At 49.7% G+C, this 16,722-nt stretch overlaps 1 protein-coding gene across 1 annotated transcript; it reads right to left on the minus strand.

Annotated features, from left to right (window-relative positions):
* Positions 1–10,021: 10,021 nt before the first annotated feature.
* MYC (MYC proto-oncogene, bHLH transcription factor) lies at positions 10,022–12,788 on the minus strand. The gene is made up of 2 exons (XM_059815571.1): positions 12,101–12,788; positions 10,022–11,063 (listed from the first exon to the last, which is right to left on the minus strand). Exons 1-2 carry the CDS (start codon positions 12,786–12,788, stop codon positions 10,501–10,503), a joined length of 1,251 nt encoding a protein of 416 aa, XP_059671554.1. The 3' UTR covers positions 10,022–10,500.
* Between the last annotated feature and the right edge of the window lie 3,934 nt (positions 12,789–16,722).

Here is a 16,722-nt window from a genome sequence, read left to right on the forward strand (position 1 = left end):
ATCAGTGTGCATTGATCTGTGATTCAAACAGTATGCTGATAACAAATTTTCATGATAGACATGGTTATGAAGCTACTTGACTAGACTATGAATTAGCCCCTTCAGCAGAAGCTCTCAGCACATTTTCTCAGCGCGCTCTTCCACAGACAGCTTTTAATCCCCAAATCAACAGGCAATTCCATTGTTTAAGGTTTGCCAGGCTCTCTGCTGAGCATCCAGCAGAGAACTGAGGCAGACGGCATGTTCATGTGGACTATCAATCTTTGTTAAAATCAACACATCGTTTTTAGCCACCCATCTAAGCAAACTGTAGTATGTGCTGGGAAAAGACCTTTCCACTACTAGGCAGAGCAGCTTATCTTGTTGTCATGCTGCATAGCTTCACCTCGGCGATGATGGGTAGAGAAAGCATGCGTTGTATGAAAAGCATCACATAAATAGACTATTGCTCCAGAAAACCAGCACCACACAGACACTGCGTGCTGTTATTTGCCTTCCTGCCAATGTCCAGTCTCTGCCCTCAGGATTTAGGGATGCTATTTTTTTTCTCAGCTCATGACAGTGAAGCCACGCCGATCTGTTTGAATGGTTTGTTTTACAGCCAAATGATCCCGATAGGTACAAGTGAATGGAAGTGAGAAAATGAGGGCAGAGCAGGTAAGTTTTAAAGAGGTCAAAGCAAATCCTTCACATGCCAGGAGAGACCGAAGGACAGGTTTTTCCATTTGTGCTCAGTTTCAGCTGAGCTTTGCATCCACTGACATCTGAGAGCTTCCGAAAATGTGCCTCGCCTGAGAGCCAGAGTGCATCAGAGTTTAAAGCTACCCAGAAAAAAATGGCAGAGGGCAGGCAGTGCACTTGTATCTGTCTGTAACCCAGATTTATCCTTTCTCTGCTATCTTTTCACCCAGAAATCATTACTGCTTCACGAGAAGAAAACCCCAGCAGTTTTTTTGCCTGATCTTCAGAAGCAATGAGCACCCCCAACCGTGGTTGGAGACAATGGGACCTGCTCAGCACCTCTGATACTCTGTGTTAAATCATGTGTAATGGCAAGACCCACCCTGCAAAGCAGTCACGTCCCGGATGTTGATCGCTGAGCACTGGCACAGGTTGCTCAGGGAGGTTGTGGCGTCTCCGTCCTTGGAGATGTTCAGGAGCCATGGTCATGGTCAAAAAGGTCATGGTCAAAAAGGTCATGGTCCTGGGCAGCCTGCTCAGGGTGGCCCTGCTTGAGCAAGGCAGGTGGACCAGATGACTTCCAGAGGTCCCTTCCAACCTCAACCCGTCTGCGAGCCTGTGATGAAGGGCATGAGGGTATCCAGCATGCCAGCTATTTCACCATGCTCCACTGTCAGCAGGAGGTAGCTCAATACGCAGAGATAAATCACCAAGCGTTTACTGCGGGGACCAAAGGGCTGGATCGTGTATGGCACAGTGGAAATTTTTGTGTAAGTCCACAGTCTAACTTGCCTCAGCGTTTTTGTGAGCTCGTTATCCCAAGATTTACATATTTTAAAAAATGCAATGAGTTACGGCAATGTAGTATGGGCACAGTCATGTTAATATAATATTTTCCACCTAGGAAGAGATTATACCAGAATAAGCATTTTTATTCCAGTGGTACGGGATGGACTGGGGGCCAATGAGGGGGTCCTGGTGCAAGTCCTGCCAGTCTGCACCCTGACCCCTGGACTTCTCTCGCCCTGACCCAGCTGCAATGCCTGTCCTCTTCATTGGGTCCCTGCTTCACACCAGCTGAGCCACAGTCACACTGAGGCCAAGGAGAAGAGGGGACAGCTTGTCTATACTTAGGTGGTGCCATTAGGATTACCCGTACGTATGGCAGCAGCAGGGTATTTTTGTGTGGCTAGGCAAAAAAATGAAAGCATCAGCTGAGCTCACTTCATAAACCAAAGTAAATTAAACAACAGCACAGTATGGATTATACATTTTTCAACCTAAACTGCCAGCTGCAAGATGTAGGTTACTGTGTTTTTCCACCCACACTAGAACAGTCCACCCGAGGCAGTCACCAGAAGAAACCCCCCAGCAGAGACAATGCAGGTCCTGAAATTAATTAAAACTGGAATGGGCTGTAAAACTTTATGAAATCCTGTCCGCCCTTCCATTTTAAATTGGATTTGGCTGAACCGGTTTTAAAACTGGCTGGAGAGCCAGGACGGGCCAGCAGGATCACCTCGAGAGGCAGGTGGTAGAACTTCAGCTCCTCATGCCTACGTTGATCAGAGCAGTGTCCCCTCTACCAGGGAGGGTGGAGTGCTTTGCCTGATAAAAGGCTGAGCACAGCAGACATTAGAGGAAGGTTGTTAGTAAAGATCAAAAGGTAGGAATGGGAGATAGAGCTGGAACATTTGCAAAGTTACCAAAGCCTTCCAGTGAGAACGAAAAGGTAGATGCTGTGATGCTAAATGAATGGGGCAATCTAGGTAATGATATCAGAATTAAATTAATTAAGAGAAGATTAAAGAAAGATTGCAAAATTAAGGTTGTAATCCTGGCCCTACTGGAGACAGTAAGTGTTTTGTGGTTTGCGTGGTGCTTCGTGAAGAGGCCAAGTTTTGCTCTCAATGCATACCAGGACAAAGGAAGGTATGAACTGATAGCTAATTTACAAAGAACCAATTAAATTACAGAATAAGTAAGTTGTGGTGGCCTCATAGTCACAAAATCGAAACAATGCGTGGCTGGAGCAACCAGCAGGATAAATACAATTCGGATCAACATTATCACTGATCTGCACACTGTAGGATGTTCATGATGGCTTTAGACCGGCTGTAGTAGGGACGGACTATACCAGATTTGCCGTAACATCTGGCAGGACAAAGCTTTCTATTCAAAGCGTTTTAAACAGAACCGGCAAAGTGAGTTCACACCGGATCGGCACTTTGCATCGTGTGGACGTGACGTGTCTGTTCCAGGAGCCAGCACTCTTCCGTGGGATTTACTTTTCCCCCGAGCAAGCTCCCCAAGGGCCAGCAACAGGCGTATTTGCAGAGGAACCTCATGGAAACATCAACGGAGCTTAAAATCTTCTGGCACGTAGCATTCCCATACAGTAGTGCATGTCATTAATGGGAATTTGGACACTGGTTTTAAGAAAAAGGAGTTTGAAGAGGAATTAGAGGGATGGGGGAACCCCCACGGCCGGCCAATGCGGTGCAGTTGCACAGACCTCCGCGGCAGTCACCTCGCTGCCCAGACATTTTGCTCCAGCTGCTAAGCAGGTCGTAACTATGTGGTGATTATTTTGGCCCCTGGAGCCCTGTTAATGCTCTCGCAGTTTGTGTTCACTGTTTTGGGTGCCACACTTGGGTCTCAGTTTTAAGGCAGCATGCTGAAATGAATGGGGAAGGGGTGGATTCATTTTGATCAAGCAGCAAAAATTAAATTTTGAATAAAAATACAGATGCTGATGAATACTTTTGCCCTTGTAAAACATGGGAAAATGCTGTATTGTTCCATAAGGGCAGGAGACTCATTTTTTTTCTCTCTTTCACAAATGCAAAAGGAGGAAAGCGTTTTTCAGTAAGAATCCAATTTTACAGGGAGGGAATAATATGTTACATAGTTGAATCACTTTGATGTCAATTTTATTTTGCAATCACTTCATAAGATATTCATATAGCCTTTTACATTCTCTCAAAGTGTAGAAGTCTAGGCACAATACAATATTTTCTTACTCTTTACTATAATGATGAACGATAATGAGAGCACATAATAAGATTTTACTTGTGCCCCGAGAAAAATCTGCTTTACCCCAGATGAGAGGAATTTTGCAGATCAAATTAATATTATAAAACAGTACAATTTATCAAAATAATACGGCTTTTCTTCTCTGAACCCATTGCGAATCACGATGTCTGCAGCCAATACGTGGTGAACTATTAAAGTCTGCTGGATTTTTTATAAAATCTGTCTATGAAAAAATACTTGGTTGTTAAAAAAAGAAAAAATCTCCCTTTTCCACTCTGATCCATCACATTTATACAATATAAAATGTCTAATGTTTGGAAGCTAGAATGCAGCTGTTACATAGCGATGTTGTTTACTGTTGAAAACCCACCCTAGTCCAAGACAGAAGTATCTTTATTCAGGTTCCTCAGAAACTAATGGATCATACTTGAGTTCTCCCTGAAAACTGTATGTGCATGGAACATGGATTATAGCACAATGCTTGCAATATACCTTGCTACAGCCTTTTAATTTAGATTCTGGTTATTCCTCGATTCCTGATTTTAACGTGTAGCCTAAAAGTAAAGTAATAAAGCATGGAATAGTGAAAACCCCCGGATAGAAACTGGCGGTGGAAAGGTTGTCTTTGCTGTCTGACCTAGCCTCCTCGCTATATTTTCTAGCACATTTTTGCTTGTTTTTACATATATGTACACTGGCTTTCCAAAAACACTCTTGCTGGAAAGCCTTGTTCTGGTAGCAGTTATTACTGAGCAGGTTTTCTTTCTTGGGACATATACGACATGAATAAAACCAAATTATTTAAGAAATTATTGTAGTGCAATCAAATGAAAACCCAAAGAATTCTAGGAAACAGCATTGCCCATATCAGACTGAATAAGCCTAAATAAACTAAATAAATCAGCCTGAATAAATTGAGAAGTTGAGCAATGTGGGGTCTGTCCGGTGCTGCGGTAGGAGCCCACCTGGTATTGCAGACACCACTTTTCTGCAGGAGAGGAAAAGCGGGGATATTTTCATTCCGTGGGGAAGCGTGCAAACCTTTACTTCACCTTTGCTGTATCTGCACAGTTGCAGAGCTGATCCCTCTTCCCCTAATTCATCCGCAGCGCAGCACGACCTTGGTCACGAGCCAAAAATGGCCTTGTCAAACACTCAGCCGGGCGCTAGATCACAGGAACTACCTGCACCAAGAGGCTTTGTTTGGTTCTGCTGTCGTCACGGAGTAGATTAATGGGAGAAAAAGGAGCGGAAAGAAGCTCTTGCTCTGGCAGCTGCATCCCTACCAGCAGCCCCTCGCACGCGCATGGCGCCTGGAAGAAAAACGTGCTGGGAAACAGGAGCACCGCTGTGCAACTGCAACCTGCAGCCATCCTGAGAGATGTCCGAAGGGACATGGCTGCAGGAACAGGGCTTTGCATTTGATCCCACACGCTTGCGCTTTAGCCTGCAGAATTTTGGGGAGTTCGCCTACTCATAGTAGTTGTATATAAAGCACAATTCCTGTGATTTTTAATATTTTTTTTCCTCCTGCTATTTCTGTCCTCTTTCATCATGGATAAATTAGCATGAAGGAAGCTGATGGGGCTAATTAGTTCCAAGCAGTGTTAATTTATCTGCTTGGAACTCTTTGTTACCCCGTCAGATTGCTCCATTTTTGCAGCTTGTACTTTAATACCCCTTCATTCATAGCACCTAATCCTTTGTTTTGTCATTTTTTTTTTCTTTTTGATCCTATATGGAAAACATAATTCCACATAATTGGGACATAGAAGCTTGTGATGGAAATGACACATGGTTGCAAGAAAGATTTTGCCTTGAATGGAAATGTACCCAACAAAATGATAGCCCTGGCAAGACCCATAGAGAGACATACACGAAGGGTGAGTTTAGTAACAAAATGCAACCACCATAACACATAATGTCAGGAACTTAAAGTTATGATAAGAATTTAGAACTTAGCATCTCTCCTTAGCTGCTTTCTCCCAGGCTTGTGTAGAACAAGGAATAGCTCCGCAATTCGTACATCAGGCTGGAAACTGGACTGCTTGTGGAAATAAGGTACTTTGCCATCAAAGTCAGCCAGAGTCATGCAGCTCCACTCTCAAGCCAACGACGTCTCCCTCATGTCTCATGGCCTCAAGCACGACCGTGCAGATGTGCCTCGTACCTTGGGGTCCCATGCGTTGGTGGGAACTTGAAGCAAGGTTTGGTCAGTAACTACAAATATTAAATAGTTTTGGCAAGTAGCAAATGAAACTTTTTCATACACGCTAATATTTAGCACCGAAGGTCATACCTTTTATTATCAGAAAAATGAACTTACTTACCTAATTTCCTAGGAAGATGGAGTCTGGGCACACTTGGGTACAAAGTCCTTGGCCTCTGCAGAGATGTGAAAAAAATACCCTATTACATAGTCAAGACTGATTAAGAGGTGGTATTGTCACTGCCTGGCCAGTGTCTCACCCAATCCTGTTGCCACCTGGATGCAGGGTAACTGCAACTCTTCCATGGCGTGCATTACTCACCGCTGAGCCCACTGCTATCAGCAAGATGCTCCAAATGCTTGCACCCTCCTTCGCTCAAGAAGTCTCTAGAAGGTGAATGGCAGAATTAAGAAAAAAACCCCTTCGACTTCCTAGCTCTTATTCTGAATCTTGGATGACGTTCTCGCCGTTGCCTGTCCCCACTGACTCTACAGCTATGCCTGAGATGAGTAAATGGCACGAAGGCAGGTAAAACCTGCTGAACGTCAAACGTTTTGTACTGGAAATGAAACCTGGCTTCTGCGGCTCATCTATCTCATTTCTTGATTTATTTTTTTTTTTCTAAACAGGTTTAGGCCTCATCAGCATGGAAACCTCAAGGGGAAACCAGGAGTTAGTTTTTAGTCAGCAGAGCCTTTTTTTTTTTTTTCAGAAGCTCCCATAGATGTCCTCTTAAAATGAGGAAATAGCAAACCCGTAAGCTGGGAAGTAAATCCTGAGTTTCCTCCCAAGCTCTCCGTTTGTGTTAGGCTTACTTATTCAGTTTTATTTTTCTGATAAGTCATTGACAGATAACTCTAACACAGATCAATAAAAAAAAAATTGTTAAAAAAAAAAAATGCAGCGTATTAGAAGATGGTTCATCTCTGTAGATGAAACAACCACCTCTACCTTCCGTTTTGAACAAATTCAGATTTTAACTGAAGTGGCCTGGCTTATTTCCAGTTCACAGTAATTCTATTCCTCACCTGAAATACTCCTTTTACTACAACTCTGATGAAATGTTTGTCATCTCTCAACTGCCTGCAATGGTTGCAAAGGAGCAAGAGTGGTTATGGCAGGGGCAAGTAAAGTGATTTCATTGTAGGCAGTGATAAAATTTTCAAGAGCATCCTCCACTGGCACAAATCTGTTTCCCTGGAAGAAACGTGGAATTTCCACAGACTCAGATGGGAGCTGAATTAAGCCGACACAGGTGCTTTTGTACATCCCAGTTCTCCCCCAGCACATTCTGTATTGATACGTTGAAGTCGTTCAGATTATTAGTTGGCTGGAAAGACAGAACTTATACACAAGAAAAAAATGAAGTTGGAACCCTAAAAATCAGTAATATTAAATGAGAACAGTGAGAAAATATGATAAGGGCAATTTTATTTTCACCATGATGGTTTGTTTCTAGTTTCCTTTGATGCCATATTTTGCCTAATGTTTTTCTGGAAGAGGAGTGGCTTGAAATCTCCTGTGAAAATAAAGGAGCAGAGCGATGAAGTTAAAAATGCTCCCTTGTATTTCAAGTAGTGTTTTGGTACAGCTGTTTGGCAAGCACTTACTGCATTTTATTTCAAGGCTCAGAGGCTTCTTTTATAAGCTTATCTCCTTTATTGCTCCAAAACAGGAGCAAAACCCAACACTTTCCTATCCATATACAATGTGTTACTAACTGAATCCAGCCTGGAAACTCCTGTGGGATGTCCGTGTCTTCCGAACGCCCATCCCTCTCGCGTGGAGTCAGAAAGTGGAAGCCACCTTCCTCTTTATCATAGCGGCAGTTTAATGACCAGGAGAAGTTTTTTACCCCTGCACCCATAGGCTGTGTTAAATTTATTTATTTTTTACTACATTGTTTCAGTACCTCATAATTCTTCAACAAAGTAAGAAATGTCATAAATACGAAGCATCACCCCATAAAATCAGTCTTTTAGAGTGGCATTTTGGGATCACGTTCATCATCTGGTGTATTCTTCCATTAGGAAAGTGGCAAGCGGAACTGATGCTCAATTAAAATAGGAGAGTAAGAAATTAAATAACTGCAAGCATCCTATTTATCAAAAGACCAAGGACCTTCTGCAGAGAGAAGAAAAAAACAAAACTATTCTCCAAATGACAAATAAGGAGAGGTTTATTCATCACCGTGGTCTAACCTCATTTAACGGGAAGAAGTGAGGGGGGTTTTGCTAATTCATGAAAGTGAGACCCAAAGCTGACAGACTCTTTTCATAGTTCATGGATGGATCTACACCTCTTGGTTTGTTTCAGAGGATGGGGATGCAGTTAGAAATTCTTGAACAACACTTTGCTTCTGTTCTGAAGCAATATCGAAAACAGGGTGCATGCCAAAGGCAAGTGAAATTCATGTTCTTTTAAAATAAGTTATCCTGTCTAATAAAAGGTAGAACTTTTCTGTTACTCAGAGCTGGAGGATGTCCTGATTTACAGTTCAGATACAATTAAGACTTTCATTTCACATAATTCTCTTTCCTCGTAAGTGAATATCTGAATCACAGGCTGAAAAAAGCAACTGCGGACCACTTTATAAACTCAGTTACAAGCGGAAGCTGCAGACAAATTGAAAAAAAGCCTTGTTTTCTCCTGGTTCTCTAACAGAATGATGTTTTTCCCAAGAAATGTTCAGCCCAGCACCTAAAGCACCTCATCAAATGGGATTTAGACACTTTCTTTTGGAAGCCCCATGTGCAAAATTGTTGGGATGGTCACCATAGGCTTTGCAGGGCAGAGACCTTTGGCATCTACCCTGTCCATAAAATGCTACCTCCACTCCCCCACCCCATATACACCCACACTCAACTCTTCTTCTTCCCGCTCCGAACTTGAAAGCAATAGAAAACCTGAACCCACATCCCCAGTTCGGTTGCTGGCACTGGTGTTATCTGGCAGCACTGCTCCTCGAATGGTTAGAAGTCAAGCAAATATGTATTTAACGGGAATTATGAAAATAAAAATGTACAAGGTTCAAGTTTTTGAAAAGCACCTTCTTCCGCCACATCAAAGGGCTCATTGATTCCTTGCTCAAGTTCTGACTGAAGTGGAGCTAAGTGGGTGAAAGGAGGTGAGAAAAAGATGAAATCTAATCTTAGGAGCTGCGTCAAGCAAGTACTTTATGGCCCATCCGAAGCTGATCATGAGACAATTCCTGCATGTAAATGTGATTTAATGTGTCTGACAAATGTTCGGAATCTGTCCGAGAATATTCTCCACGTGAAATGCAGCTCTTCTTTTCCCTTGCTCCCATGGTGTGGTTTTGTGTGTCCTTGTCCTTGAACTTTGTATTCTCTGAAATCCCAAGTAACTATTCACATTAATAATGTGTTAAGGTGTTTGTTTAGGAAGATCGGCTCTGCTGATTTCAGCACTTAAAAAAGGAAACCGCTCTGTTGTTCTAACCACTTCGACACTCACCATCTCAGTTTATTTTCTTATCCCATTTAACTTCTGTTCAAAATCAAACAGGAAGCAATTAAGGTGAGCCTACTACAAAGCAGCCCTCAAAATACGGAGCTGGGTCCCTAGCGCGGAATGAAGGTCATGCCCCGAAAATGTAATTACGTGTATTTGGAAGGAATGCGGAGCCCGTACGCTGGGGCAACTGGTGTAAAAATACAACACCTCAACTTTACTTTCAGCAGGCAGACGACCGCGGCCAAGACAGACACTGCTACCAGCACCTTCATGGAGGCACTGGTGGCAACACTAGTTGAATGACAAAGCACATGAGACCAATGATTTTATCTAGTTGAATTAATAGAAGGGGGAAGGAAGAAACCCAACTCCCTACTAAGCTGCAAAAATATCATCATTTCCTCTCATCTAACTCCCCTTTGACTTTTGTCGGGTCACTGCCACGATGGCAGGGAGAGGGATGTCATGGAAATAAGCATCTAATGACAACAGCGGGAGACAAAGCAAAGTCTTTACACAGGATTTAGCTAATTATATTTTGGGCAAATATTTATTTATCTAAAAACAAAATAAAAATCATTTTTAAAAGAAAAATGTATTTAAATAAAAAACAAAATTGTGAAATGTTATGGCACAGAAATTCAAGACAAGTATAAATCCAGTTGCCACAACTGTTGCGTATTAATGTTGCACATTTTTCTATAAAGACTTTATTAAAGGTATTTACATGGCAATAAGATGTGTAAATATATACAGCAATCTGGGGACAACTTTTTTTTTGGGATTCTCATATGAAAAATGCCTTAAATACAAAATTTTAAAAGAAAAAAAGTTGAAGAGTTCATCCCCAAGCATGAAGAATGTCCCATCATCCCTTATGCCCAAAGTATCAATTATGAGGCAGTTTTGAGGTTCTGGCCAAACCCTTGGGAGATTCAGCCAAGGTTGTGTAGTCTCAAGTTAAATCGCACAGCATGCAGTTGCAATAGTTCCATACTCGATGGACTGGTGTAGTTCATGAGTGATATTAGAAACATTAATATTTTATCATCGTTTCAGTCTAGTTTGGGTTTTTCTAAGCGATGCCCAGGAGTTCCTATGCACAAGAGTTCCTTAGCTGCTCGAGTTTGTGTTTCAACTGTTCTCTCCTCCGTCTCAACTGCTCTTTCTCTGCGATCAGTCTGTGTTCGTCCGACTGGATGGAGAGAACGTACTCTGTTGCTTTTTTCAGGATGACAACCTTGGGCGCCTTTTCGTTGTTGGCCACCTCGGGTATCTGGTCACGCAAGGCAAAGAAACTCAGCTTCAGCTCATTTCTCCTCTGGCGCTCCAAGACGTTGTGCGTTCGCCTCTTATCGTTCTCTTCTGAGTCTGACGTGCGGGGACTCGAGCATTTTCGGTTATTGCTGATCTGTTTGAGAACTCTGCCACTGTCCAACTTTAGCCTTTTTGCAGCTGGGTATTCAACCTTGGTGGAGGGAGGAGCGGCGTAATTGTGCTGATGGATGTTGACGTGACACCGTTTGAGAACCAGCGGGCTGTGGTGGGGCTTACTGTGCTCTTCTGATGTGTCTGTGCTGGACTCTGTGCTGGATTCCGATTCATTTGCTTCAGCTAATGTAACGACATCAATTTCCTCATCTTCCTCTTGTTCTTCCTCTGCAAGGGGAAAAGATACATAAAAGACTTTAAGCTGATGTGTGCAAATAGTCTCAAGACCGCTGTATTTATAAGGGAAGGTTACTCGGAGCTGCACAGCAAGGAGCTGCGCAGCAAGGACCCCGTTGATAAACCCTTATCAAACCCATTTGATGCTGCTGGACTCCACTTTCCCCAAGAGCCTTTCCTTTAAGGAAGCAGCGCTTCAAGCGCAATAGGACACACGGCCCGCGCTCCAAACCCTGGCTCCCTGATTTCAAAAGTTGCACAGATCTTGCGTAATTCTGAGGAGCACATGAAAGATAGCAGGAAAGTTTAACCTCGGTTGTCAGCAGTACAGCGCAATAAAGCTCCCAGACTCAAGCTGCCCTTAATTAAGGATTTAGAAGGCTTTGGCCACGCCTCAAAAGAAAGCTTACTTAACACACATGTGTATTCAGAGACGTTTTCTGAATCTCTCTTGATCTGCTAATTTGTGGAAAATCCGGGGGGGGCGGGGGGGAGGCAGGCTGCAGCGCCTTGAGTAGAAACTCACTTTCAAACCAAATTTATGAGGGAGCGGAACACGCTGTCAAATACCTAAAACTTTCCCAGCCCCATTCACTCCTCTGCAGGCACTTTCACTAGCACCTCCCTGACTGCACATTCCCCCCGCGGCTCTCGGGCGGGAGTTAACTCCTTCCCGGCCCACGGGTGGCACCGGCAGCCAGCTTCAGCGGGGCACCGCGTGGGAGACCGACTCTGACCCCGTTATGAAAGTCGCTCCCTTCCCTCCCCCCCCCCCCCCCCCCCTTCCCTCCCTCCACCCCTGGAAGGAAAACTGGGCCGGTTTTCCAGGAAATCAATTCGTTGGGAGCCTCTCCGTGCCTCGCTAACGTGGCATTTAAAAAAGCCCACGCGGGGAGGGGGGGAGAAGGGGGGGAGAAGGGAGGCGGGCAGGGGGGCGGCCGCCCCGCTTCCTCCGCGCAGCCCCCGGGAGCGCTCGGCGCCGCGCGGATTTCCGCGCCCTCCCGCGAGCACGCGTGGGCCCCACTCACCCGAGTCGCTGCTGGTCGTGGGCGGCGTGTCGTCGCCCAGCAGGGACGCGGGGCTGGCGCCGGGCGGTCCGGCCCGCGGGGCCCGCTCGCTGAGCGGGTAGGGGAAGACCACCGAGGGGTCGATGCAGTCGGCGGCGGCGGCGCCCAGGTCGTGCAGGTAGAGGCCGGCCGAGGCGGCGGGGGAGGCGGCGAGGCCGGGCGGCGGCGGCCCGGCGGGCGGCGGGCCGGGGCGGGCGGCGGGGCCCCCCTCCCGGCGGGCCGCCTGGTAGGAGGCCAGCTTCTCGGAGACCACCTTCTCCAGCTTGGCGGCGGCGGAGAAGCCGCTCCACATGCAGTCCTGGATGATGATGGACTTGACGAAGGACTCGTCGTCCGGGTCGCAGATGAAGCTCTGGTTGACCATGTCCCCCCCGAGGAGCTCGGTCACTATCTCCAGCTGGTCGGCGGTGGAGGGGAAGCAGGAGGCGGCGGCCAGGCTGGAGCGGCGGCTGGGGGAGAGGGGCGGCGTGGGCAGCAGTTCAAACTTCTTCCAGATGTCCTCGGACGGGGCGGGGGGCTGCAGCTCGCTGCCCCGCTGCTGCGCCGCCAGGTAGAAGTTCTCCTCCTCCTCCTCGAAGTAGAAGTAGGGCTGCACCGAGTCGTAGTCGTAGTCGTAGTTCTTGCTGGGGAAGCCGGCGCTGAGCGGCATCGCGGCGGCTGCTGCCTGCGGGCGGGAGGGGGGAGAGGGGGGCGCCCGGGTGAGCCGCGCTCCGCCGCGGGGATCGGCTCCCCCCGGCCTCGGCGGGGCCACCGGCCCCCCCGGCGCGCAGCGCTCCCTCCCGGCTCCCCCCGCCATGCCGGCGGCGAAAGGCGCAGTCGCGTTTAGTGATTAAAAAAAATAGTGTAATAATAAGGGGAAAAAAAAAAAAAAAGAAATGCACGACCTCCCTTCACCCCCTTCCGAGCTCGGCAGGGCAACCGGGCGGCGCGACCTGATCTGCCGAGGGGTCGGCTGCCGGCTCCCGGACCACCCTCCCCGCGGCCGCCGGCTCCCCCGGAGGGGCTCCGGCAGCTCGGCCGCCCTGCGCGGCTCGGCTCGGCTCCCCGCCCGCCGCCCCTCCGCCGCGCTCACACGGGGCACCGCTCCGGCCGGCGCCGGCACGGAGCCCCTTCCCGCCCGGGGCCGCAGCGCCATCCCCATCCCGCCTCCCCCGTCCCGGGAGCCGGGCGGGAAGGGGCGGCGAGCGCCCGGCAGCTTCCAGCCGAGAGCCAGGCTGCTCCCCAGCCACCCACCTGGGCGTGCTGGCAATGCACGGGGACGGGCAGGGACCTTGGCAAACTTTGCCAGATCTTGTCATATATACATATATATACGCATATATATATATGCATATAAGCAGTATGTGCAATAACCATAACCTGCCCGCGCACACGCGGGAGAAGCAAATGCTTCCCCCACCCCCCCCAAAAAAATAAAAGAAAATTAAAGCCCGAGAGCAAGAAAAAGGATGGGGGACGCCGGTGCCCCGGCAGAGGAGAGCGTCCCTCGGGAGGGACCGTCGGTATCCACGTCCGCGGAGCGCAGCCCCGCCGGCAGCCCGGGTATCACCGGCCCGTGTCAGTCCAAACGCCACAACCGCGGAGGATCGAGTGGTGGGAAAAGCAGAGCCCCGCAACTCACCGGCTTCTCCAACGCGCCAGCTGCGAAACGTAGCGAGGCAATTATTGCGGGCGGTGCGGGGAACAACAAAACAAGGGAAAAAAATGATACAGAATGAAAAATAATAAAAAAGAACCGCCGGAAAGGACGGGGAAAAAAAAAAAAAAAGGCAAAACGCCGGGAAAATGTAGGTCTCTTCCTCCCACCACGGTTTAAAAAACCACACGGAGCCGCGGAGAGAAGCCGCCCTCCCGGCGTGCAGCAGATTGTAGGGTCCAAGGCGGCGCGGCGCGCTCTGGCCGGTACAATAGAAGTTTAGTTGCTTTCCTCCTTTAAAGCGCCGGCGAGGGGCGGGCGGGAGGTGCCGCGGGGCGGGGGCAGCACCGCGGGGCCTTCTGCGCGCTCCCGCCGTGCGCGCCGCCGCTCCCCCGTCCGCCCCTGGCAGCCGCGCAGGCTGCGCGCTCCCGCCGCGGGGAGGGCGCGCCGCGAGGGGGCGGCCGCGCTGCTGCGCGCTGCTCCCCCCTCCTCCCCGCCGCCCGGCTGCGGAGAGATCCGCGCCGGCGCTTTGCCTCCTGCCTCCGCCGGGCGGGAGGGAGAGAAGCGCCGGGGGGAGGCGATGCCGCGCTCCGCGGCCCTTTTTATTTATTTTACCTGTTTTTTTTTTTTTGCTTTTTACTACGAGCTGCGCAAGGAGAGGTCGGAAGTAAACATAGTAAAAAAAAAAAACACTAGTAGGGATTAAAAGGCAGCTCCTCGCCGTTCCCCTCCTCCCGCCGGCTTTCCAGCCGGGAGAGCGCGCTGCCCCCCGATGGCGGCGGCAGGGGAAGGGGCTTCACCCGCTCCGCTACCCCCCTCCAACAGGCTTCGGCGCGCACCGAGGGCGAGCTGGCCCCGCAGGGGCAGAGGGGTGGCCGAGGGGCGGCGGGGGAGGCCCTGGCTCCCGGCACAAAGGAGCGTGTGTGGCTCGGGCACCCCCCGCCCCGGTCGCCGCTCGATTATCCCGCCTCTGCCGGCGCCTGCAGAGGATTAAACCGGGAGGAGGAGGCTGCGGGGGGGGGCGGGGGCAGAGCCCCACGGGGGTCACCTTGCAGCCACGCTCCCTTTGACGGTCCCCGGGGGTGCCCCCGCCCCGGCTTGTGCCGCCCCCACTCTGACCCCCACCGGCGGCCCCCTCTCCCCCGCCCCGGGGCAGCCCCCCCCCCCCCCCCTTCGGCTCTCCCCGAGGGGGCGCGGAGCCGCGGCGGCTGCCGAGCCCCGACGGGGCGCCCCCCCGCCGCCCCCCCCCCCCCCCCCCCCATCGCGGCGGGCAAGCGGGCCCCGCCAGGTCCACGGCCCCGCCAAACCGTTAGCTGTCGGCGGCCCGCAGACACCCCCGACCCCCTCCCGCCGCCCGGGCGGGCGCAGCTCACGCACCTGCGTTTCCCCCGCCGCCCCCCGGGGCCGCCTCCAGCCCCCGGCCGAGCTGCGCCGCGCGTATCCTACCCCCTCCCCCCGCCGCGCTGGGCTCCGGACCCGCGGGAGATGGAGGGACGCCCCGGGGTGCCCCCCCCAAACGCTTCCAGGCGTCTGTCCCGTCCCCACCGCGGACACCCGCGCTGGGATTTTTTATTCCTAGATGTATATTTATTCCCCCCCCCCCAGCTTTTTTCTAAGCACACGGCGAGCACTAGCCCCGGGGAGGGAAGATGCGGAGCGCGGGGCCGCCCCGCAAGGAGGGAGGCCCCCCCCCCCTCCCCCCCCCCGGTGAGGCGCCCGCCGGCGCTGGGGGGCGGCCCCGGTTTCCCACGGCCGCCGCCGCCGCTACCGTGGGGCCATCGCGCCCTCTCCCGGCCGGCCCGCGCCCGCGGTGGCAGCGCGCAGCCCCCGCCCCGGGCACCTGCGGCTCCACCGACCGCCCCCCGCGGTGCAGTGGGCTGCACCCCCTCCCCAAAACCAGCCCGCCCTCCTTTTCTTTTTTGTCCACCGATTCTGCTGAGCAGCGTTTCGCCAAGCGGAATATTTGCAAACGCCAAACTCCTCACGGAGCAGAGGGCTGCAAACAAAATTCGGACCATTTTCTCCCGTCCCGCGTCCTGTTGGTAAAGGAGGGACAGTTCGACGCAGAAAAGGTGATAAAACAACCAAGAGCCGTTGTAGAGTCATGATGTAGATGCTTCACCTACTGACATTTTCAGAATCGGATTTACCCCTGCTCCGAGATGGCTTAAAATACGTCGTGCTATTTTTAAAAAAACATCACCACCCGCTGTCTATAGTAGTCCTTGCTAATATGAATGAGAGGTGCAAGATCCAAATTAATCTGGTTACAACTAGTGTAAAAGGCAGTGTGGGCACTTTTAGCTATAAGAACAGCATCAGAATAGCCGGATACACAATGAATGTCCTCAAAATTGTAAAAGCCGTTGAAGTTCAGCCAGAGCTGGTAACAGCAGAAATATTTTGAAATTACTCCAGTACAGATAGGGTTGAAAATCATAATCCCATTCGTGATGCAATATAATCATAGGCAGAGCAATTAACTGTAGTATCACAGAGGATTATGACTTGAAGGGAGGAATAAGTAACATGAGCAGATGGACTCTTAAAATACCCTGTGTTCACATGAATGGAAAAACAGGAAAGGAGGATTGGAAGAAATGTTCTATTGAAACAATAGAGCCTTCAGAGGAAACAGTCTTTAAAATATTCTATAGGATTTCTTCAGGTCTCACACAGACTGAAAGTTCGCTTTTTCTTGGGGAGCCAACTCTGAGGTGTACCGGCACAGCTCTTACGTGGCACTTTTGGCGTGGATGAAGAAAGACATTTTGCTCTGATTTCTTATGTCCAGCCCCAGCTGTAAAAGAACACAGGCAAGGTATGAAATCAGTAAGTATAAATCTCCAGTCAAAAGGCCATTTTGACAAAATAGCTGTTATACGGGAAGAATAAATACGCAAGTACAACATTAAGGAGACAGCAGAGTCCACATGGTTGTTTTGAC

The sequence above is a fragment of the Gavia stellata genome, chromosome 3 (genome assembly GCF_030936135.1).
Source record: "Gavia stellata isolate bGavSte3 chromosome 3, bGavSte3.hap2, whole genome shotgun sequence".
Taxonomy (NCBI): Eukaryota; Metazoa; Chordata; class Aves; order Gaviiformes; family Gaviidae; genus Gavia; species Gavia stellata.

What these genes read in the sequence shown, in the direction of transcription:
- MYC (XM_059815571.1), bottom strand. Translation starts at nt 12,788, where the DNA reads ATGCCGCTCAGCGCCGGCTTCCCCAGCAAGAACTACGACTACGACTAC. An exon ending in CACGACCAGCAGCGACTCGG is followed by an intron (nt 11,064 to 12,100) that starts GTGAGTGGGGCC and finishes TTCCCCTTGCAG; the next exon opens with AGGAAGAACAAGAGGAAGAT.